The sequence below is a fragment of the Talpa europaea genome, assembly GCF_964194135.1.
Source record: "Talpa europaea genome assembly, chromosome: 11".
Classification (NCBI taxonomy): Eukaryota; Metazoa; Chordata; class Mammalia; order Eulipotyphla; family Talpidae; genus Talpa; species Talpa europaea.
The window spans coordinates 72,862,933-72,887,732 of NC_140078.1; the positions used below are offsets into that span (position 1 = coordinate 72,862,933).

At 44.4% G+C, this 24,800-nt stretch overlaps 2 protein-coding genes across 2 annotated transcripts; one reads left to right on the forward strand and one right to left on the reverse strand.

Moving 5' to 3' along the window:
- Positions 1-533: 533 nt before the first annotated feature.
- LRRC2 (leucine rich repeat containing 2) lies at positions 534-14,918 on the forward strand (the record flags this gene model as incomplete). Its single annotated transcript, XM_084246996.1, has 8 exons — positions 534-658; positions 1,585-1,792; positions 4,153-4,309; positions 5,650-5,786; positions 9,134-9,279; positions 10,672-10,827; positions 13,476-13,612; positions 14,869-14,918. 8 exons carry the CDS (start codon positions 534-536, stop codon positions 14,916-14,918), a joined length of 1,116 nt encoding a protein of 371 aa, XP_084103122.1.
- Positions 14,919-19,168: 4,250 nt separating this feature from the next.
- RTP3 (receptor transporter protein 3) lies at positions 19,169-22,118 on the reverse strand (the record flags this gene model as incomplete). The annotated part of the gene is made up of 3 exons (XM_084247775.1): positions 19,169-19,457; positions 19,563-19,901; positions 21,964-22,118. 3 exons carry the CDS (start codon positions 22,116-22,118, stop codon positions 19,169-19,171), a joined length of 783 nt encoding a protein of 260 aa, XP_084103901.1.
- Between the last annotated feature and the right edge of the window lie 2,682 nt (positions 22,119-24,800).

Sequence of the window (24,800 nt, forward strand, 5' to 3'; positions counted from 1 at the left end):
CTGGTCTCCTCCTGGGGGGCGTGGCTCTCTTTAATGGCGCCTGGAGCTCACCTCCGTGGCGGATCCTGCAGGGTTCGCCTCTCCCGTTCACGGGGTGTGGTGGCTGAAATAGTTCCTTTCCACTCACAGTCCCACTTGCTGCGTCCGTTTTTCTTGTTGGCCGTTTTGGTTTGTTGTTTCCCTCCTTTCTGCTGGTCGGAGAGTGCCGACTTTGTGGGCGGGGGAGGGGAGCAGGGTTCTGCGCTTCCCTCCCTTCTCGTCCTCTTTTATGGCAACTTTCTTCTTCGGGCAGTTTGCTGGAGTCGTCCGCTTATCTTCCGTGTCCCAGTTCTCACTGGGACCTGCCGCTTTTCCTCCCTATTAACTTTTTTTAATGGGAGATCTTACTCGCAGTGTCTCCTCGCCGCCATGTTGCTCCGCCCCCCCCGATTCATGGTTCATTTTAAAGGTCATTTGAAAACTATTGTGTGCCTGCATCGATGAAGCTGACATACACACTTTTTTTTAAAAATAGGTAATTTCATGCTCCCAAAATGGGACATAAAGTGGTCGTGTTTGACATTTCTGTCATCAGAAGCTTGTGGGAAACTCGTGTCAAGAAGCACAAAGCTTGGCAGAAGAAGGAGGCAGAACGGCTGGAGCAAAGTGCGTTGGAGAAGTATGTGTTTTCTCTGCTCACCTTTTAGCTTCTTCAGCAAACAGGGACAGGCCGGCAGCAATCAGGGTGTGGAGGGGCTGTTTTTCTTCTAGGGCTTATCACGGTGAGTGACACTGCCTTCTTGGGCTTCAGAGCTGTCACGTTGCTGCCCAGATGAACACTTGATCCCCATGAAGGAAGCAGCCATAGTTATAAGAGCCAATGTATCGATTGTTCTGCATCCAGCTTTGTGGGCATCCAGAGGGCAGCAAGATGATGTCCATTATCACCAGCGAGCTTATGACCAAATTGGGGGGACGAGTCATAACTGCAGGAAGCTGTACAATGACAGGTCAGGAAATTGGTGGAAAGAAGATACTGAGGAGTGTTGGGGAAGGTCCTGAGTCAGATCTAGTGAGTGAACCTGGAGTGTATAAGTAATAGGTTTGTGCATGGGAGTGAAATTTCCCAAGGTGGCTGATGGCTAACATTCTAAAGTCATATTTTAGAAACCAGGGCTGCCTATATATTTATTTCTACTCATGCCTATTCCCTTGAAAGACTGGCAGATTCCGGTGCCCCTGCATTTTAGAAAACTGGGGAACCGCCATGAAATATCAAAGGCAGTTGTAACTAATCAAAGGCACAGATCATTTTGGTAGAAATTTTAAGCCAGGAATTCTATCCCACTTACCTCCTCTGCTTTTAAGTCAAAGCTGTTAATAGTTCATAACTCTAAGGGTTTACTATTTCTCCCACATACCCCAGGGCAGACAGAACAAGAAAGGAGGGAAGTACCCCCACTCTCCTCTCCTGAAGTCTGCACAGGAGGAAATCGCCTGTAGCAGGAAGAACTGAGCCTGCGCCCAGGTGGCCTGATGGGTTTCTCCAGGCAGGTGCCGGCAATTCCTCAGGGAAGTAACTGTGGCCTCTGCCGCTCCTTTTAGGATAAAGGAGGAGTGGAATTTTGTGGCCGAGTGCAGGAGGAAAGGCATCCCCCAAGCTGCCTACAGCAAGAATGGCATCACCGACACCAACGTGAGACTCCTGGAAAAGATTGAAAAGAATTCTCTCACGAGGCAGAGCACTCTTTCCAAGGAGAGGGACAAACGGCGCAGCAAGTTTGTGTTTGAACTTTCAGGCGAGCAGTGGAAGGTGAGTCCCTGAATTTCTGCAGGTGCATCTCTTGGACACTGACTGCAGCTCTGCGATGGACGGGTGGACGTGGGCTGCTGAGGGGCGCTCCTGGCCGTGGCGGTCGTCCGAGAAGAAGAGTCCTCGCCTTTCCAGAACTTTCCTTGCATGGGGAGGACTGATGAGCTGCACTTGTCTGTTTTGTGAGTGAAGATGTTGTGGGTGTCTTCCTCCGTGCAAGACTCCACTGTGGAGAGCACAGTGGCTCCACTGGCATCTCTGCCAAGCTGCGGCCCTCCCCCCGCGTGCACTGTCTTTAAAATGCTTTATTTTGTTCTTTCGCATGTACATTTAAAATAACTCTCTGCCTTAAAAAATAAAATAGGAATAGAGCCTTTCACTAATCTAACATTCCTGAGCAAGGGTGTCACTGCTGTATTGTCTCAGGTGGGAGAGCAGCAGGCATAGGAATTTGGGCAGCCCCTTTGGGCAGGATGCCTTCTCATATCCTGAGGACCCTTCTCTCTTTCCTCAGATGACCACATTGTCCCCAACTTGCTGCCTTGCTAGGAAAGAAAGCTCCAGGGTTTGTCTACTGCCTGAAGTTTCCTGGCAGCCCAGGTGTGCCTGGGCAGAGGCACTCAGGTGCTGGCCCATTGCAGTGGGACAGGACTTGTGGGACCTGCCCCCCTCATTTTCCTCTCTCCCCACCCCCATTTTGTGATTGAGAGTGTTGGGACTGAGAGACTGAATATTTGAGGAGGTCCCTAGTACTGGTACTGTTCTTTTTTAGCATTGCAATCTGGAACAGTTCAGTCCACTTTTATACATTTTATCTCCTCAGTGAAAAATGGTGCTAACTCTGGTTCTCACCTGTTCTGAGGGCTGTTGTGAGGGTTAAATGAGGGAACAGTCTATAAGGCTGACTGTTAGCTGCACACCCACTAAAGGGGAGAGATGATCATTAGAACACCTCCTTGGGCCTGTCTCCTACATCACTGAGTCAGTGGGTATGAGGACACTGCTTATTCTGGAGAACCTGCATGGAGTCTTTTCGCTTCTCAGGCCCTTTTTTTTAAATTTATACAAGCACTGGGTACAGTTAGAAGCATTGGCGGGTGAGAGAATTCACAGAGCCAGGGCGGGGAACAGAACAGGCAGACTGACGAAATACACTGCTGAGCGGAGATGTGGGCGCGGCAGGGGGGGTCTGCGCGCCATGAGGGACCCTCACCGGTGGCTGGGGATGGAACCGGTGCTGCAGAGGAAGCTGCCCATCATTCATCTGCTGCACCACCAGGGGAAGCCTTCTCAGGCCCTTTTGAAAATCACTGTAAGGAGCATTTAATGATGCCTAGTGTGATAAGGGGAGTAGGGAGGCCGTGGCGAGCTAGGTGGATGGTGTCCTCATTGCTCCCAGTCTTCCTGTCCCTCACTGTGCTCCCTGAGACAGGTACCCTACTTGGAATACCCCAGGGAGGGAGCACCGGAGCCTTAGTATTAATGTCTGTTGTCTGGATCGTTAAATCAGTATAAATTGTATTGACTTCAGTGGCTGTTTCCTCCCCAGGAGCCCTGAATTTCAGCCTTACCTCTAAATAGGGGCTGAAAAGCTTGATGGGAATTTTCATCTTAATGTGCCTGTGGCAGGGAGGGGGTTCTGACCACTGACAGAGGTGAATGTGGCTTCTGGAACCTTGGAGTCAGGTCGGGTCAGATCCTCAGGGGGACCCTTTAGGGCAGGATTGGGAGGGGGAATCATTCCTGTGGTGCTTGTGAAGCCCCCAGGCCCTGGATTCTGCTCTGTCAGGGAGATTTCCTCCATTTTATTTTCTAACTCTTCAAAAGTTTTTCATTTTTACTCACAAGTGTCTAATTTCCACGAACTTGCTGTTTGCTTTGTGAGTGAGAATCCTGTGATGGGGCTGCATACGCTGACTTTCACATGTATTTCTTAATCAGACCTTTGAAAAATGTGTCTTGTTTTCAAGTCACAGGGTAATGGCTTTTCTTATCTCTCTTGGGGTCAAGAGCTTTTTTTGCGGGGGAGGGGGAGTTTTTTGTGGCAGAGACTCCTTTTTCTTTCAGGGTGCTTGTCTTTGTTGGCAGATTGGGGCTTTCTTGGAGGTCTGGAGGTACTGGGTGTCTAGACTAACCAACAGGCTGGTTGGAAGCTTTGGGTGTGTGTCAGGTGGAAGGGTGTTGTTGTAGAGTCCCCATTTCACGGCGGTGGCGTGTTCCCTCTACCCCTGGGAGTGAATATTTATGGTTGCCTGGAGCTGGTGGGAGCTTTTTATATAAAAGCAGGGTTAACCTGGCATGCCGCTCAGCTGGGATTCCTAGGGGGATGGTTCTGATTGATGTGATCCGTTCTGTTTCAGGAGCTCCCAGATTCCCTGAGAGAGCAAACACACCTCAAAGAGTGGCATATCAACAATACCCTGATTCAAATCATTCCTACATACATCGAGCTGTTTCAGGCGATGAGAATTCTGGATCTGCAAAAAAACAAAATCTCACATCTTCCAGCTGAAATTGGTATGTTACTTAGCAGGAATCCTTAGGCCCAGAGTCTGGTGAATGGACCATAGTTAGGGGGCGGGGGGGCAGCAGCAACCCTGTGAAAACTGTTTCTTCTCCTGCCCCAGGGAACTGCCGGACAGCCCAATTCCTGTGTTCCCGGTGCTGCTTGTCCACTTTGGGTCATGATGTCACCTGTGTGACTCAGCACATAAGTCTCCTTAGAATGTTGTACCTTACGGCTTTTTATTTCCTTTCAGAAACATCTTTAGAAATAGAAACATGCGATAATATGTTTATTGTAAACATAAAATACAACATATCATTTCTTCTTTTTTTTAAAGATTTATTTAATTTATGCATCCAAGAACTGGGATACAGGCCAGAGGTATGGGGCGGGGCGGTGAGAGGATTCACCAGAGACAGAGTGGGAAACAGAACAGGCAGACTGACTGAAATACACTGCTGAGGGGAGCAGCGGGTGAAACAGGAGAGGTCTGCTGCGCCATGTGGGTAGCTCCCTGGCTGGGGATGGAACTTGTGCTGCAGTGGCTGCAGATAGCTTTGTAGTGCTGCTTCTTAACCCCTTGCACTACCAGGGAGGCCCCCAACATATCGTTTCTATATATTGGTCCATTGACACATTTAGTTTAGCTTATGTCGTCATGATCAAAATTGTATAATTCTCAATCATTTTGTTGTTCAGTTCCATTATCTTAAAATGAAGACCACAGTGATCACTGCTGTTTCACTTTCTCTTGGGATGTGTGGGTGAGGGTTGGGGAGCGGCACAGAGCTCCTTTCTCAAGTGTGTCCCAGAATCACGGCTTGTCATACTCATGTGAAGATTTGCCTGACGCCAAGATGGTATAGGCTGGCGGGTGGCCTATTGGTCCCTGGCTCTTTGTACTTCTTGCTGGTTGTGTCAAGACTTCAAGCTGATCCCTCCTCCTAAATTCTGACTTGTCTGTTCACACTAGGTAACCAGGCATCTGTTTCCCCTCCTCCCACTCCACCTCCGGAAAACAGCAGTTTATTGATTATTTGCCTGACCTACCTTGTTAGTGTTCTGTGGGTGCTGGAACCTGACCATGTAACATGGACACCCCCCTCACACTCACCTCACTTGTCGTTCCACAAAAGATTGAACAGTTAAAAATAAGCAAAAAATGCTTCAATGCAGGGCCAACATACTCAGGATAAAAAATCATCAGGCTTTTAATAAAGAGGGCTTTAAAAAAATATAAAATTGTGTATAATGCCTTTCCCATCATCAGCTACACATCTTTGTTTCATTTTTGTTCGTAAAAGACCTTACAGGACATTTTCCATGGATGTTCATTTTTTTCTGATGACAGGTCGTTTGAAGAATCTGAGAGAGCTCAATGTGAGTTTCAACCACCTGCAGAGCATTCCTCCAGAACTGGGAGATTGTGAAAATCTAGAGAAACTGGATTGTTCTGGAAATCTAGAATTAACTGAACTCCCTTTTGAAGTAAGAAAGTAAACATTTTTGCTCTATAATTTACTTTTATTTGATTTTTGACATGGAATGGTCTATAATCTGGAGAAGAAGTTTTACAGGTGAAATCCATATTTATTACATCACATTTTCCTGACATTTTGCTCATGCTAGCCCAGCACCTAACTTTAAGTTTGGAAATCCTATCAAAGGAAAATGAGGAAAAATCCCTATATTCACACAAGATAGTTTTATTTAATGTCTATTTAATATATGATGCCCATTGTTTATAACTCAGATTCTGGTTTATTTATTCACAGTGGTGAAATAGAGACAGTTGGAAATAAAAGGGGTAAGATTAAAAAATGGTTATATATTCATAATAAAATTTGTAGGTAACTGAAGTAGTCCCACAGATAGAATTTAAGAAATCCATTAAGTTAAACGTATGTATTAGTTTCTTTTGGCCTGCATTCATTGGGGAAATAATTTTAAACCATTTTCTGATAAGATGGAACATATAGAAGTGAACATATAAAAGTGAGTTTTATTTATTGCCAAATAAAACTCAACAAGCTGGAAGCCACTCATGATCCTGGAACTGATGCGGCAAGCAGAAGCTCTGGAGAGGTTCTGAGGAGGCTCTGGCCCTGAATTTAGTCCCAGAAGGGGTGTTAGTTTCTTATCCTGAAAACTTTTGGGTGGGAGGAAGTGGCTGCTTCTGTTAGTTCCCATCTCACCCCAGGAAACTCCCCCAATGGTCCAGGTGAGTGTGCACAGTCAGGGTCTGAGCTCTCTTACAAGTCGGCTCACTCCCTAGTCTTCTCCAGTTTAGAAAATGGCTCAGACTTCTCTCAGTTGTTCACTCTGGAAACAAGCCATGTGATTTTGGCCTCTCTTGCTCCCTTGCCCCATATCCACTTTGTAAGCCCTTCAGGTTCTGTATCTAACTGCTGCCGGTGACCTTCCAACAGCCCTAGTCCAAGCCTGTGTCAACCTCCGTCTAGCCTGGAACAATAGCCTAGGTCGGTCTCCATCTTGACCTCTACCTTCCCCCCTTTATTGGGGTATAACTTACACATACAACTCACTCCTTGTAAATGTACAATTCACCACAATTCAGTTTTAACATGTTTCCATCTCTCCTTCCCCCCAAATTCTGACTTGCCTGTTTGCACTAGGCAACCGGGAATCTGTTTATTTTCTCCTGGAAAACAACAGTTTATTGATGATTCTCCTGACCTACCTTGACATTTGTGCTCTGGATGTCATGTGAACCTTTAAGGTTGTATGGGATCATATAAATGTGCGTTATGTTTCATCTCCCTCTTAGGCTGTTTGTTATAATAGTTCCCTGACTCTGCCCATATATAACTTCACAAATTTAGTCCTGAATGATTCTCTATTGTCTTAAATGTCAGCTACCAGTTCAGTTTGTAGCTTATTCAAGGTAAATAACAGCTATGTAGCTGAGGACAGACTACATGGTCATATTAAGGGTAGTATCGTCTGTGAGGGTACCTGAATCTCATGTGCCCAACTTGTATTTCTCTAGGAGAGACACACAGCACCCTCTGTTCTAGTTTCCACAGACCCAGGAGAGCCCTGTTGGGCCTGAATACCATACCTAGGTGCTGACATTTAAAAAAAAAAACAAAACTGTGGTTAAAATTATGTAACATTAGACATACCATCTTGACCATTTTCAAGCGAGCAGTTCAGTAGTTTTGAGTATATTCAAGTTTTTGTGCCTGTCTTCATGAGAATGTTTCTTACACAAATAATTGATATAACCTTGGTTTAAAATTTAAAAGCACAGCAAGTAGAATGAATGCCCTATAGATGGTCAAGGGAAGGCACCACCAGGAACTCAGAGACAAAGGTAAAGATCCTGAAACTTCTGTGTAAATGCACATTCTACTTACTCTGACTGAATGTCAGATTTTTAGCTGGGCAACGTTGGAATTTTCAGACAAACATACTTTTCAAAAGCATTTATGCGTGTTTACTTTACCCTTGATGAAAGTGGCTGGTGGGAAATAGCTTTTCTAGCCGAGCTCTTTTTCTCCTTGCTCGTATGCCACTGTGATTTTTGGTACTCTAAATTTTAAAAGTTTTAAGTTATTTTATTAAGGAGTCTCAATAATTATTTTATAGCCTATAAGCACATTTTCTGCATTCATTATAAGAAAGAAGGACGTGAGACTGAGGGTAATTCAGTCTTATTTTTTATTCTGACCTGATCGCCCTGACAATACAGTCAGAAACATTAGTCTCCATTATGGGTACCCAAAATATCTTTGTTGGCTTCCTTTACCGTCATTGTACTGTCTTCACATTCATTTTTCTAAATTTAAAACGAGCAAATTAGATTGTGCCTTTTCAGTCAAATGAATCTGACCGTGTCTTACTCAGGGAAACTTGGACATATGGAACTGCATGTTATATTAAGACAAATAGAGGCCTAAGTTCCCTGAGGCTTTCTTCTCTCCCTCTTGTTAATGCTGGTTCCATGTTGTACAGTGAGTGGCTGTTCCTCCTGCTGGTTCCATGTTGTACAGTGAGTGGCTCCACGTGGCGTACGAGTTTTGAAAATATGTTTTGTGAAGGAGCCCAAATTTTACTTGTGGACTCTCGAAATAAGTCAGTAAAAGGCGGCTCGTTTTATAGTTCATGTTTCTACCAAATTTGCATAACCAAATTCTAGCATGAGACATTTCCATTCCAGTCATATTTCTAGGTTTGCATTTGAAATTCCCTACATGTTTCAGTTACTGTGCTGAAAACAAAAATATGGGTGTAAGACATAAACAGTAGGTGTTTCTGATCATTTGCTATGGCACTTTACCAAAAGCAAGTCTCCTTAAGATTTGCCAAAATTTGCTAAGTCAGTCTTCCCAGGACATCCTGCTCTTTCTGGCAGTGCATGCTGTCTTCTGTGACTTTGCACATGCTGTTCCACTGGGGTTTCCTTCCCTAACTTTCCACCTGTCCAGGGACCTCAGGGAACTCAAATACTCCATTCTCTGTGAATTTTTTCCTGACCACTGACCCTCCCCTTACCGTGATGTTGGGCAGATTTATTTCTTGGTATCCATTGCACATGCCAAGTTGAAAACTTCTTCACATTGTTTCTTACTACATAAAATTATATCATTTATTTATGAAATTACAAACTTCTGTGCTGTTTATCTCAGCACCCCCAGCACATTGCATAGTGAGTGGCACATAGTGGGTGCTCCCAAATATACACTGGAATGATTTGTTTTGCATCTATTCATACAAATGCCTTTGGGAAGAAATGCCAATTTAAAAGTTATTAGTTGTACTTAATTCCCACTCTTATGAAAGTATTAGAATATTTTGTTATTTCTTTCTAGTTAAGTAATTTGAAGCAAGTTACATTCGTAGATATCTCAGCAAACCAGTTTTCCAGCGTCCCGATCTGTGTCCTGCGGATGTCTAGTTTGCAGTGGTTGGATATCAGCAACAATAACCTGACTGACCTGCCACAAGACATAGACAGGTAGCTACTTGAATTCTGAAGGTGAGGTGTATGAATTAGTTACAAATCCTTACATACTGTTAACATTTTAAACATGCACAGCACATGAATGTTCTTTGAAATCCACCAATTTTCCAGAGCTTTTTGTTTCCAGGAAATTAGTTTGGTTTTATATTGAATAAGACAATTTCTAGTCTGCATTACACACACACACACACACACACGCACGCACATGTCTGTACATGTCTGTGTATGCATTTCCTGTTCTGGTGAACTTAACTCATTTCAGTCCTCAATAGAACCACACCTTTAATTTGCCTTTACTCCACAGAATTGGAAAAGTAAATTTATTACGAATGGAATAGGAACATACCATTTCATATTTAGAATATTAGTGAGGGTAATTTTTATCAGTTTCATTTATTGATTTATCATACATACTTCCAAACAAAATGGATATGCTTAGAGGGTTTTCATATTATATCCTTGTAGCTATTTCATGTTTAAATCATAATTATTATACTGAATCATGTAAGATTAATTAATTTATTCATTCTACCACCAATATTATGAGGCCTGAATGGCAGGCCCAGAAAGTGGATTGGGCTTAAAGTGGTGAACGAAATAAAATCTCTGGCCTCCTGGCACACACAGAGTCTTCTTTATCAAGTAGCATAAGTAAGCTGGCAGGGCACTGAAGTCAAACGGCTTAGTTCTGATGCCATCTTGTGTGACCTTTCTCTACTCAGTATGGACAACGTGTATCAGTGCTTTCCAACTTGATGAAATCAAATGGGAATTGTTTTAGTTTGAAACATAAGGAGAACTTTGTGAAATGTTTGTGGGATCAACTGGAGGAAGGTCATTGAATTACAATAAAATGAAAAACAGTAAAACATATACAAAGGTTATCCTTCTCGTTTGCTTATCACTCTGAAGAGTTCTTCCTACTTGCAAACTAGAAAATATGATGGGAGAAGAATATCTACTGTTGAGATACACAGAAGAAATATGTTGCGCAAATTTGTTTATCCTCACTCCAACTCTAGCACAATTTCTTCCCCATGACTCATTAACACCTGGGAAAGTGGGGAAGCTCTTAGGGGGAGGGACATATTGATTTTTTTAGGCCCCACATGGTCTCCTATATATCATACTTATATATAGATCATGCTCATCCTGCTGCTGTGTCTGTGCCTTCAATGGACAGTTAAGCCAGCAAAAGCTTTAAAAATCAAATTGTGCCATGTGGCATGACTTTATTGAAAACTTAAAAAGTCAGTTTATTCTCATAAGGGTCATGTCTATAAAATGAACTATGTAAGGATTTTATACTAGAGTTTATTTTAATTCACTGTGGTTTTCTTAGTCATGAAACCAGCCCTTGTGTTTAATTCCTTTAATTCTTCTTAGGCTGGAAGAGTTGCAGACCTTTCTCTTGTATAAGAACAAGCTGACCTATCTCCCTCATGCTTTGCTTAACCTAAAGAAGCTCACTTTGCTGGTGGTCAGTGGGGACCACTTGGTGGAGCTCCCGACCACTCTCTGTGACTCATCCACACCTTTAAAGTGAGTAGACCAGAGCGTAGTAGAGACACATCAAACCTAGGTAAGAAGGGCGGTGCATCTGGAACCCTGGCATCTGGCTCAGGACCTGGCTCTCACAAAGTGTGAGATGGTCAACAGAAGTTCTGATGTCTTTTTTTGCAGGAATTGGAAGATTTTGGCCTCTTTAAATTCCAGGGAGGTGGAGCTCAGAGGATTTCTGGAAAAAATGCTCCCTGCTGGCTGGAGGCACAGCAGGCATACTCAGGCTCCTGGTCTGTCCTCAGCACTCACAGGGCTGCTGGCCAGCAGGGTTCATGGTTGCTGAATCCCCCGGTTGCCTCTCTCTTCTTTGGGTTTCCTGAAAGGACATGTAAACCACCCCAAACTAAGAAACTCCATGCATGCAAATGTGATACAGATTCTACTCTGAGGTGGGAATTGGAAGATCTTTCTTGACTTGGAAGTGGACTTGAAAAGCCTTAGCTCTGTCTTCCTCTGACTGACTCCAGGCACATCTTCTTGGCTCTCAGTTAGCTTTACCTGCCAGAATTCAGGGCTTTGGGGTTATTCGATCACCTCTACCCTAGGACCATTTTGGCCCGTTCTCAGAAACTTGAAGCCTCCCTAGGAACCTTACAGCTTTAGTGAGAGCCACCTACTCCTGGTGCCGCATCTTGGTTGAATGCCAGTTGTTCCTTCAGGCTTCCACTAGGGGGAGCATTCCCCTGATCTCTCAGTGGTAAAGGCTCACTAGCCACATACACCCTCCAGTTCTGCAATAAGATGCGTAGCAAAGGAAACAAAGAGGTTAAGTATTGTAAAGTGAGAGATACTAAATTCATTCCTATATAACCAGGAGATTAGCAGGGGCGTATGATATCTTCTCTCCTCTTTGTCACCCAATTCTTCCCACTGGGGTGGATCTTCTTAGGAATGTTGTCTGGGTAAGAAGAGGTTCAACCAGCAAGGACCCACCCCTAGAGCCTCCTCCACAGCCCAGCAGCCAGGAGCAGCTGGAGCAGTGTCTTACCCAAGCATGGGAGGGGAACCTGGTCAGGGCACAGCTGACCTATGTGCAGGTAACCAGTCATTTCAAATGATCAAATGATAGCACAGTCGGGCTTGGAAACCCAGGAGCAGATGGAAGCTCTCAGAATTATGAAAGTTCAAGAGAAAGACTAGACACAAGTTGGTATTAAAACTCAGTAGCTTACTGATTTCTTAGAAAAATAATGGAAAAAAATTAGCAGGCAACCAGAAATCAGAGATATTCTGTGAGGGAGGGGAGGACAAGGGATCACAACAGGGGAGAAAAGAGCACAGGGGACTATGGTGATGGTTCATGGGTGAGCTGGTGGTGGGGATTTTATGGGGACTACACAACGATATAAATAAAAAAATAATGAAAAAACCAGAAAAATAATGTAAGTAATGTTGACATTATTAGGAATAACCCAAAATATAAAATATCTGGGGAAAACCCTAGAAAAAATGGTTCTCCTATATGAAGGGAACTCAGAAGTATTCTGAAAGGATATCAAAGAGGTCCTTTTTGGGATGAAAAGAGGTCTTTTTTTGAATGTAAAAATGTAATTTGTGCCCCAAATTATACTTAGCTGTAATATGCCAATCCTAACTCCAATGTGATTTCTTTTTTGGAAATTGAAAAACCAAGTTGAAGGTATATTTGAAAGACAAAAAGCTAGGACTAGTAATGATAATTGCTAGTAATGTGATAGAACTTTTCTGGTATTTAAAGGGTGTTTACTTGTGTTTAAAAGGCAGAGATCAGTGGGGCCTCCCTGGTGGCGCAGGCAGTTGATCGTAGCACTGTGAAGCTGTCCTCAGCCCTTGCAGCGCGGGTTTGATCCCTGGCCATGGGAGATACCCACATGGCACGGCAGGAGAGGTCTGCGCACCATGTGGGACCCTCGCTGGTGGCTGGGGATTGAACCAGTGCTGCAGAGGCTTCTGGCAGCTTGGCAGCCCAGCACTCAACCGTTGCGCCACCAGGGGAGGCCCTTTTTTTTTTTTTAAAGTTTTTTTTTTTTTTTTAGAAAGCTTTATATATATAGCATACCAAAAATAACCTAGATTAAGCCACAAATTTTACATCAAAAAGAAACTATAAAAAGAATAAGAAATGTTCTATTAATGATAGTGGATTGACCACATATTTAACACTTATTCTTCTTGAGACCACTTCCTCCCTCCCTCCTTCCCTCTCTCTCTCCCTCTTCTCTGTTTTGTAGCAGTCTGTCTTTTAAATACTGCTTTTGTGGGGATTTTGTCTAAGTCCTTTTTAATTTACCCATATCCCTTTAGAGTTTGATGTCACTAATTGAGAGTAATATCAAATACAGGACATTGTACAATATTAAGGATCTGGCTGAAAGTGTCATTGTCACCTCCAAGCCTCCCGGCCACTGGCCTCTGTGATGTGTCTCTCCTATTCCCATTAAACTTTAAACAGACTCTCCCTTCACCTGATCCCATAATTCTGTTGGATTATTCCATGGTGGAATTCCACTGACAATGCTAATATTATATGGTACACTGAGATTTTGAAGAATAAGTAAGGAATTGGAATTTAGTATCACAAAAATCAACTACTTATGAGAGGAATCTTACAGTTAAAAATGTGGTATTTTCCATACTTTCTTGAATAGATTTGTAAGCCTCATGGATAATCCTATTGATAATAATCAGTGTCAAGAAGATGACAAAATGGTGGAAAGTGAACAAGATCGCCAACATTTTGATAAGGAATTTATGAAAGCCTATATTGAAGATCTTAAAGAAAGAGGTAGGTTACCCATATTTAAAACATACAGAATTCCATTCACTCATTTAACATAGGTATTGATATTGATATAAGTCAAACTGACTAAAAACTAATTGATTAGGGACAGGTTATTTTGCAAATTATTTTTCCATTTACAAAAAAAAACACATTTCCTTAAAATATCAAATTTTCCTAGTACACTCGAAAGCTTGATAGATCATCAACTCTCTGGTAAGGAGACTGGGACACACATCTTAAAATGTGAGGCTTGCATTACTAATTATATGTGAGTTTCTAACAAAATGATATTAACAAGAGTATCTTAGCTGATGGGAAAATAAGATTTCATTTCAAAATCCCTTCAAACTAACTTAAAAAAAGTCATCTCATATAAAGTGCTTGGCTATAGGGAATGAAAGTAGATTTTGTCATACCATGTTCACCCTCAACATCATGTGACTCAAGAATGATGAGGAAGAAAAGCCCCTCATGGCTCTTAGACTTTGGTGTTGGGTCTGAGAATCATATTTTGAGAACCATCGGTATAGACCATCTTTTGACAATTTGGCTCTTCAGGGAGAGAATGAGCTGTAACTACTGGGGGGAGTGAGGCTGAGAAAAAGGCTGATTTTAAGTCATGTGTGATTTCGCTTATAAAGAACCCAGACTCCTCTTATAAACACCTGATATCTACAGTCCCACATTCTTTGCCCTCTATTTCTCTCTTGTCAAATTTCATTATTATAGGCTCATACAGTTTCTAAGATCCTGACGTAACTCTGTGAGTTGGGTGGAAAGATTGTAAAAACCTCGAGTTTATAACCATATCTTATTCTCTCTTAGATCTAGCTATTTTTATTTTTTAAAATTAATTTATTTATAAAAGCACTGGGTACAGTCAGAAGCATGGGAGGGTGAGAGAATTCACCAGAGCCAGAGGGGAGAGCAGAACAGGCAGAGTGATGAAATACACTGTTGAGGGAAGCAGCGGGCGACAGGAGAGGTCTGCGCGCCATGTTGGACCCTCGCCCCGTGGCCGGGGATTGAACCGGCGCTGCAGAATCTGCGGGCAGCTTCTCAGCCCAGCACTCAACCGCTGTGCCACCAGGGAAGGCCCTAGGTCTAGCTATTTTTAAAGCTTCACTACACATTAGTGATGGTTGACTTAATTGTGATAAGAACATTTATCTCTATACTTAAAATATGTCATAGCATTTAGTAGTTACCTTTATAATAAATGGTGAATGCTTGAGTATGTTTTTTTCCTTTTGTTATAGAATCTGTGCCCAGCTATACCACCAAAGTATCTTTTAGCCTTCAGCTTTGATACCATCCCTCAGAAGAAACTCCCTACCGAGTGGATCTATAAACTTCACATTGTGGGTCATGTCATGTAGGAATAATGGCTTATTCTTAAGGACAAAGACTAGAAACCGGATCGTAATTATTAGGAAAATGATCTTTAAATTTCAAATACATGAATACCTCTCTCTGTGGACAGGAGAACTGGTAAATGTGTTTATATATTGACATTTAAAGATGCATGTGCATATAGTTGTTTCCAAATAATGTAAAAGGTGTATTGTTTTAGAAAATTATAACCTAAAGACCAAATCTTGAAGTTGATTGCATTGTTTTCATGAGTCAAGGGACAAAGGGCTTGAGAACACTTGTATTTGACTAGTCTGACAAAGGTTTATTTTATTATTTTGAAAAATGTTTTTAATGCATTATTTCTTTTACTGAGAATAATTTTCCTTAGATTTATACACATTGCTAGTTCCATATGTTTTCAATTATATTTTGCAAGTGTAGGCTCTCAGGAGAGACGTGGGTGTGTTCTGGGCCTTGGGGGTAGAAAGAAGTGCTGGAATATCCATGGTGGGCTGGTGGCCCTAGCAGAGGAAGTTGGGGCTGGACTTGGCAAGGCAAACCTTGCATGGCTTGCATAGCTGGCCACCTGCCCTGAGTGCCCCACCTGGAGCTCGCCTCTGCAGGTGATGCCCTCAGGCCCCTCTCCATGTGGTCATATGTGATGGCTATGGTGACTGGTCCACCCTGACGAGGAGACCCGGGTGATGCTGCCTTGTGATTCCACAGGAGGACTTAGCAGTGGCCGGAATACTGTGGCCCAGCAGGAGTGAATGCAACTATGTTTTACATTTGCAAAGAAGGATTAATTGCAGGGTTTTGGACTCTAACAACATAGTCTATGATTCAGAGAAATTGTACAAGTATGTATTTTTATACTGTTGTCTTGGGCTAAAATATATAAGCTCCATAGCCTTGAAGATACACTTCAATAAGTAGCTTTTGTGAGTAAGAAGGAAAAAACACATATATTCACATGTTTTTATATATGAATTGACTCCTATATGGTCTAGCCCAGAACTGTCTACCACAACTCTTTGCAATGATGGAAATGTGCTCTATCCAATATAGTAATCATCAGACACATGTGCTTCTTGAACTCTTGGACAATGATTGGTATGACTGAGAAGCTAAATTTTTAATGTAAGGAGTCATAGTTGGCAGCCAATTTGACAACACAAGTCTGACCAGTTGGACTTTTCAGGAAGTCAATTTTGCAAGAAATGAAAGGTGATTTTTAAAATTTTTTCTTATTTGAAGAATCAGTCTGTCCCCAGAGGCATGCATTTAAAAAGAGTTAGTATTGGGCCTCCCTGGTGGCTCAGCGGTTGAGCTCTGGGTTGTGAAGCTGCCCGCAGCCTCTGCAGCGCCGGTTCGATACCCGGCCACCAGGCGAGGGTCCCACATGGCATGCAGACCTCTCCTGCCGTGCCCACTGCTTCCCTCAGCAGTGTACTTCGGTCCTTCTGCCTGCTCTGCTCTCCCCTCTGGCTCTGTTGAATTCGCTCACCCTCCTGCACTTCTGACTGTAACCAGTGCTTGTATAAATAAATAAATAAATAAATCTTAAAAAAAAAATAAAAAGAGTATTGACACTCCAATATTTTGTCTTGCTAAGCTTATGTCATAATTCCAATATTTTATCCTTAATATCTATAAAGCAGCAGAACATTGTAAAACCACATGGTAAAATAAACCTTTAATAGAGGATTGCTTCAACTTAAAAACAAGCTGTAAGAGTAGATTTAGAGATAAGAGTGGGAAAATGAGAAATCACTTTAATTGAACCTCAAGCAATTATATTTTTCTTTTTAACTCTTTAAAAATATAATTCAAATTTATTGTATTACTTGATTCATTTTGGGATTTTATTTTATGCCAAGGTATGTGTTACATGGCCAGATGGAAATTATATCTGGGGCTTTCACACAAATTGACTATCTATAACTTATATAAATTTTATTTCATCAAACCCATTTTTTTGTGTGTGCAAAGACCTTGTCTTGGTATTACATATAGAAAGATGAAAAAATACTGCATTGATATTGTTTCATGTTTCATATAAAACAAAACAAATATACTGTTTGAATACCCTACTGTTTAATATATTCATATAAATGTAAAAATGCATTTTATATGATGTATGTGGACTGACATAATTTGTTAAAGTAATTTCCATGGTGGGATACATGTATGAACATTAATGCAATATGAATGAAAAAATAAAATATACTTCTTAGAAGAAATTTTCCGGTTCCAAAAGCTTATTATTCTACCCATTCTCCATATATTGAAGTTAAGGGGCAAAGACACCTAGGTGAAGTGATTGAGTTGTGCAGTTATTAGCAAGAGCCACAGGAGATTTTTTTGACTTTCTTTCTAGAATGACTGCTTGACATGCTTGCCAAACACCATTTTGGGGTAATTTATGATGACCACACAGTAGCTCCAGAAATCAGCTGTTAACTTTCCTTTTCTGTCTGCTTCTCCTCTTTTTCCCTGCCCCAGTGTGCATCTCCATACTTCTGAGTGGGAAGGAAATTTAGATAGTTTGAGGTATTGTTCTATGCTGTATGTAGGCTTAAATTTTTATTTTGTGGTGTGTATTTGGATTTATTTCTAACATTTAGGAAATTATTTCGAAATTTTAAAACTTGAAATGGTGCCAAGTTGTACCAGCTTGAATGTCTCTCCTTAGAATATACAACTATGTCATCTGAATGAAAAACTGAGATACCTGAGTTGTTTTATTTTAGTGTGATATAAATCACAGGGGGAGCAAATGACAGCTGAATGCTGGACACTAGTCTTAATTCTTAGGACAGAAATCAGTTAAATTGGTAACTGAACCGAAGAAGATAGGATATTACATAAATTACTGTCTTGATTACGAAATTCATGGGGTGGCTTGGGGGGGTGGGGGACCAAGAGGACCCAGCATTGAGCACCAACTGGCAGAGCCATGGCTTTGCGAGCAGCACATATGGGGGGGTCAGGACATCAGTGGCTAATCTCTAATTCCAGCTGTGAGCAGTCTCCCCAGTAGCTCCTGCAGCCCAGGTACAAGCAATGAATCAGTCCGAAATAAGATCTGGGGTTCCCACTTACAGAATGTTTATTTTTGTGACTTTCTGAACATGTTTTTTGAATTTTGAAGAGGCCAATGATCTTTGCCAATCATTCCTCTACACCAAGTTACCAGCGTTTGCATGTTTTTCTATTGACTTGAAATGATTGGGTTAATAATGGCCTCTGAGAACAGTTTTCAGAGTTTAAGCATTCCTTAAAACCTTGAAAATAAAGAAAAATTTAAGAAAGAGGTGACAGTGTTGTTAATTTAAATTACATAAATGGAAGGATTTGTATTTCTTGATGAAGAAAATATGTGCGAGTGAATTTTAAAGTTTTTTAAACTAATCACTAAAAACTTCTTGTTTTCAGAATCCTGGTGAGAATCCAGCACAGATTTCCACCTGGGTCCTTTAGAACAGAGGTCCCCCCAATGTTTTTGACTGTGTAATTCTATCAATGAAAACCTGAGCATGTCTTGCAAATGTGTGCATTCATCTCTCTTCTCTCCTATGAGTATACTAACATAACATACATATAATGTAAACATACATTGTAACAGATGCAACAGGAAATCGTGAGCTAAATGGCGCTTTAAGGGTGTCTTCCCCACCTTGGCCGACGGTCCCACTGCCCCCTCAGCTGCGTGGAGACCGCTGCTTCAGGACCCAGGTTTCTAGCCTCAAGTTTTCCATCACAAAGACCCCACAGACTGACATCAGAGGGCCTTGCAGAATTTTCTGGTGAGTGGACCCACATTTCAGAAGACTTCCGAATGGTCCTGTGAGCTATATACACATCAGTGTCAGTTCTCTAGAGAATGAATGGCAGGGCACCAAATTTCTTGCGTTGTTTTTTCTTTTTTTTTAATTGAGGTGAAACTCACATAACATAAGCTGAACCTCTCACAGTGGATCCTTCAGTGGCATTTGGTGCCTTCACAATGCAGCCACCACCTCTGCCTTGTCCCAAACACTGTAATCACACTTCCCCAAAGCCTGCATAGAAAGTCATTGCTCCCCTTTCACCCCCTCCCGTAGCCTCCAATCTACTTCCTGTCTCTGGATTGACCTATTTTGAACATTTCCTGTCAGTGGGATAATACAGCACACGCTCCTGTGTGATTGTCTTGGAGGCTCAGCTTTCTAACCAAGATTTCTTGGTTAGAAAGACAGCGACAATGATGATGATGATGATGACAGCGGGGATGGGAATACGGCGGCACAGGTACAAACTCATGTGTGTGGGATTCTGGGCCATGTGGGGAGAGGACAGCTCCTGGGAGGGGGGTGCTACATTGTGTCCGGTGTTTGCTTCTGGGATCCAGTAAGTGGGGTAGCTCACAGCCTGAGTGGGCCCAGAAAGCTGGGGACTGGGTAGCCTCTTTTCTTTCTTTTCTGTTTCCACGATGGGGCTGGGGCTACTCCTTGTGGGAAAAGGCTTTTGGGAGGTGACCCTCCCAGGCTGTGAGCTTATTTGGGGAAGCAGTGGGGACACTGGGGGCTGTACTATTGGGCTGACTGGGCCTGACCTACTCTCGGCACAGAAGCCCTGCAGACACGCCTCACAGTTGTGACTATCATGTGGTCCTTCAAGAGAGACTTCCTTGATTGTGGGAATCTCCACCAACTTAAATCCTTCTTTGTAGCATTTCTTCAAAATGCGCAATACCAGGTTGTTCAGGATCCGCGAGATGTTCTCTTTCATGAACTGTGGGGCCTCAAAGGGAGGCTGGGAACACTTCTGACATCTCTGGGCAAAGACCCTCATCTTCACCTCGCCCCTGGAGTCCCCCTCACTCCTGTGCATGTGGAAAAGGACCTGCACATGGGCAGAGGCCCAGCTTCGCAAGCACAAGGAACACTGGAACCTGTGGATGCAGAAGACGAGACACTCAGTCGGCTCATTCTGTCCAAATTGTGGCTGCAAGAGGGAAGGAGCTACGAACAACAGAGGGCTGACTTGGTCCAAGTCATGGATTAGTGGGGAAGGAATCATTGATTCTCTTCCTTTCTCCATTGTACTGCCACAATGGAGACCCACAGGAATCTACCCTCAAAAGAGCAGATCAAGAGGCCGCAGAGCTGGCAGTGATCTGCCACCGACCGCGTGGGCAGCTCGTGAACAAGTGCAACAACAGGCACTCAGTCAGCTGCTAAGAACTCTGAGCTGAGACCCACCAATAGCTACGAGTGGGTTTTGGTAAGTGCTGGAATCTGAATTTTGTGTTGCTCCGAAGTTCACATATTGGCGTCCTAATGGCAAAGTGCTCGTGTTAGGGGGGTCTTTGGGAGGTGATTAAGTCATGAGGGTGAAGTCTTCCTGAATGGGGTTAGTGCCTTGAGGAAAGAGATCCCCAGTGTGTCCCAACTCCTGTTGCCAGGACCCAGAAGAGGAGAACCCAACCCCTGTTGTCTGGGACCCAGAAGAGGATCAGTTGGCATCCTGAGCTTGGATTTCCAGCCTCCAGAACTATGAGCCATAAGCTTTTGCTGCTTATGAGCTGCCCAGTCAGTAGGTTTTATTTATTTATTTGCTTGTTTGGTTTTTTGTTTGTTTGTTCATTTATTTTTATAGCAGTCTGAATAGACTAAGACAATAAGCCATTGACCCACAGATCTGGGATGGCCCCTGAACAGTCATGTCTAGGGGAAATCTCTGCTTTGCCTTGGTTACCCAGGGCCCCCGATCTACCAGAAATTCAGAGGGAGACCACAGAGTCAGTTCTTCCCTCTTTTGGCCCGACTGGTCCAACCCAATTCATTGCTCAAGGTAGCCTGAAAAGCTTCCTTTCCTAGGTGCCCCTGGCCTCAGCAGGGCATAAGAGAATGACACCCCCTCTCAGCAAGGAGAAGGGCAATTTTCTGAGTTAAGAAATTTGAACAAATACAGGCCTGGCCATATGAAGCAGTGGGAGAGATGCAGGGAAACTCGTGCTGCACCAGCAGTTACAGGAGGCGCAGAGAGCAGCAGTATGGCCGGACTTTGAATGCTTATGCACTCCCACCATGGCCCGCTCCCCTTGCAGCTAGGTTGTGGCAATGTGACCAGTTGGCCAGTGGGGTAAGGACAGAATGATTCATGCTACTCCCAGATCTGGAACAGAAGCCTGGCAAAACCCTCCAGTTCTCCCTCCCTCTGCCACAGTGACTTGGGAACCACACGCTATTTCAGGTTTCTTCCTCCCTCCTTCTCTCTCTCTCTCTCTCTCTCTCTCTCTCTCTCTCTCTCTCTCTCTTGTTATAGCAGCTGAGCCTTGCCTTGCCTGAATGGATGTGGGGACACTTGAAGCCTGAGGTGGTCAGGATTGGAGAGGGTATCACACAGGCAGCCAGCCCCTGTGCCAGTCCAGGGATAGAGTTCCAGAACCTCACTCTCTGTGCAGGTGGGCAACCACCACCCTCATCCTTGTGGCTCTGCTCTTCCACCTAGAAAGAGCTTTGGATGACTTCTACAGTCCTATTTTTAAAAAGACTCCACCAGAGTATGAGGGGCAAGATTGCTGTGTTGCCCAGTTCCCTCTGTGCTCTGCCCTCTCTCTAAGAGGGCGTCTTCATGGGCTCTCATATGGAGCCCCAGAACCCAAGCAGAATGTATGTTCACTGAGTCTGCTCATCCGGGTCTCCCAGGACTGAGTGAAACTGTTGCTACTCCTCCCTTTCTCTTTTCCTCTCTGCCTCCTTGTCCCAGCCTTATTTCTCTGTATCTGCTGTTAGCCCACATCTGTGCTCATCCTGCTCTTGTTTTGGGGTTCATCGTAAGAAAAGAAAAACCACTTTGGCTGAAGCTAAAACTTCCTGAATAATAGGTATTTTACCTTCTATAATCTTCGATTTGCAAGCATGGAATAGCATCAAAGAAAGCAAAAAGTATCCACAGTAAGAAATAAGCCAGACTCTTCTGGGATATGCGCCATCAGATTTTGCACTCACCTGGCGAAGGTATGCTGCTGGTATTGTATCCACCCAGGCTTCAGGTTGTCGGGAAGAAGGTATTTGTCTGGTGTCAGGGTCCATCTGTGCCCTGGTTTTACCTCCTGAATTAATGTCTGAAACTCTTGCTTCCATTCCTCCATGTCCTGACCCATCACTGCTGCTGTGGTGAGTGGGGTGCGTCAGGGTGTCCTGGGCTCAAATGGGTCTACAGCAAGATGGGAGGTGTCCCGCTTCAGAGAGCAAAGCCTCACACCTGCTCTCCTTCTGTGGAACCGGATCAGGCCGAGGTGTTTGCTGTAAGGACAAAGGTCAGTTGATTCTGGCTCCAAGTTCAGAGTTCAGCACTAGGGTTCATGGGGAATTTCAAAAGATACAGAATGCCTGGCTTCACCCATCAATGATTAACAAAGGATATTTCTGGCCTCCACGTCAGGCAGACTGGCTCTCAGTCTGCTGTGTTTACCTCCCTTGAACCGGGGGCACACATTCTGACCATCGCTCCAACCCTTGGAAATCTTGCCTGTTGGGTTGCTGTGCTCGTGGTAGGGGAGGAGAGACGCAAACAAGGACATGTCCATCAAGAGGCACAAACACGGAGTTATGAGTGAGAAGACGTTGGTCCCACGTGCCTGCCACATGGGCATTGTGAGCCTGAGAGGCTGCCCGTGAACCTGTGGCTTCTGCCCCTGGCAGACAGTAGCGGCCATCAAAGCACCACGACTGCAGGCATTGCAGCAGTGGGCCCTGGCCTGAAGCTCTGAGGAACACGACCTGCGCGTGACTGCTGTACAGGGTGGCTGCCAGCTCTGTGGTGGGCAAAGGAGGCAGTCAGCTCCTGCAGTGGGTTCTGTAAAGAGGGAGGGGCTGGCACAGGGAAGAGTGTGGCTTGAGGGCTTCCTAAGAATCTCGCCTCCTGCATCCTCTCCTCTTGGGAGCCCCCACACTCCGGCGAGGAGCTGCTAGGGTTCTCCTCACCTCCGCCCACCCCACACAGCCTCGGCCCGTGACCCCAGCATCTCTGTGATTGACACTGAGAAAGCAGACGGTCCTCTCTTGCCATGGGCAGCTGTCAAAGGAACCGTGGGGGGACTTTATAACTCCCCCTTTTCCATCAGCTCCCCTTTGTTGCTCCAGCACCCCCATTCCTGCTTACCATGCTCTCCGGCAGGGAACTCTGCTTTCATACCCTGTGGGCTGTGTCTTGCATCCCCCATGGATGGTTTGGGCCCAGAGCACAGCAAGAACCAGGAAATAAAGCCTGGAGCAGACCTCACGAGCCTCTGGGCCCCTGCCTAGTTCAGTCTTTTGTCTCAGCTTCCTGCTACCCGCCTCCTGATTCCTGAAACTCTAGCTGGGCTCTGGAATGATCCAAAATTTATTCAACAAAGGAAAAGGAAGACTTTACCACTGGGGCGTGGAAGATTTGGACGCTGGCCAGGAAGGAAGCGTGGCCTCAAGGGTCAGGCTGAAGTCCTTGTGACTTTCTAGTCTGGAGCTCAGTCCGCAGCTTCCAAGGGTATGGAAGAATTGGGGGCGATGGGCTTTTGCCCTGCCTGACTGGAGGTGGGTGGGTTGGGGGTGTGCTGTGAGGCACGTTGTGCAGCCTCAGGTATCAGCACCAGCTGGGAACTTTTCACTCGATTTTTCATTTGTTTCCTTATTCCTCCGGTGGACCCCTCCCTTTGATGTTCCTGCTCTGTCAACCACAGCTAATGTTGACGGACAGTAATACACTGGGCCCTGGGTCATAAGGGCTCAGTGTGGGGGGAGGGTGAATATTGGCAGAACATTCTGTGGGGAACATTCTGGGCCCTTCTTGGCATAGGCTTCCAAGCAAGGACATGCAGTTTTTGAAGGGAATATTGATGAGCTGGGGTGGGTTGGGGTGAGGACAGCATGGCCCATGGGGTCCACTGCTGCCTGGTGGGCACTTCTACTAGAATTTGCTCTGGAGCTTCCACCTCCTCACCTCTGAGACAGGCGGAATGATGGCAGAGCCACGTCATAGGGGTAGCTGAGGAGCCAACCAGGCACATGTACACAGTATTTGGAATAGCACCTGGCACTGTGCCCAGATGTTCACCAGTGTCTACCCTGTTTGTCATTTCTTCCCTCCCTCCTTCGCTGCCTGCCTTCTCAGGAGCCCATGCCCCAGGCCAAACTCCCATCCCACCGTGACTCAGGCAACCTTGCCTTTTGTCCATTTATAAATCCCCACCCCCATCCTACCTCTCCCCTCCCGTCTCTCTTCAGCATTGACAGAGTTAGCATTGGAGCGAAAAGATCATTTCTGCAAGGAAAACTTAGCTTTGCAGGCTCCAGAAGGGCATTTTTGACCTTCCAAGCAAGGACAACACCTTTGGGGGATGCTGAGGAGACTGCAGCCTTCATGCAGGTGGCTTCTAAAAAGAAACCATTTTTAGATATATAACACACAAAGAAAGACAATTAATGTTTGTACAGCTACACTCTCAGGGCCTCCCTGGTGGCACAAGGGGTTAAGTCTCAGCACTATGAAGCTATCTGCAGTCACTGCAGCACGAGTTCAATCCCTGCCAGGGAGCAACCCACATGATGCAGCAGACCTCTCCTATCTCACCTGCTGCTCCCCTCAGTAGTGTATTTCATCAGTCTGCCTGTTCTGCTCCCTACTCTGTCTCTGGTGAATCCTCCCGCCCACATACCATTGGCCTGTACCCCAGTTCTTATATGCATAAATAAATAAATCTTAAAAAAAAAATGATTTCACTAGCAAGTGCCATGTCCACAGGGCCACTAGCTGAAGGCTGATCCAGGCAGGGCAGAGGGCTGGGAAAAGACACTGCTGGTGCACC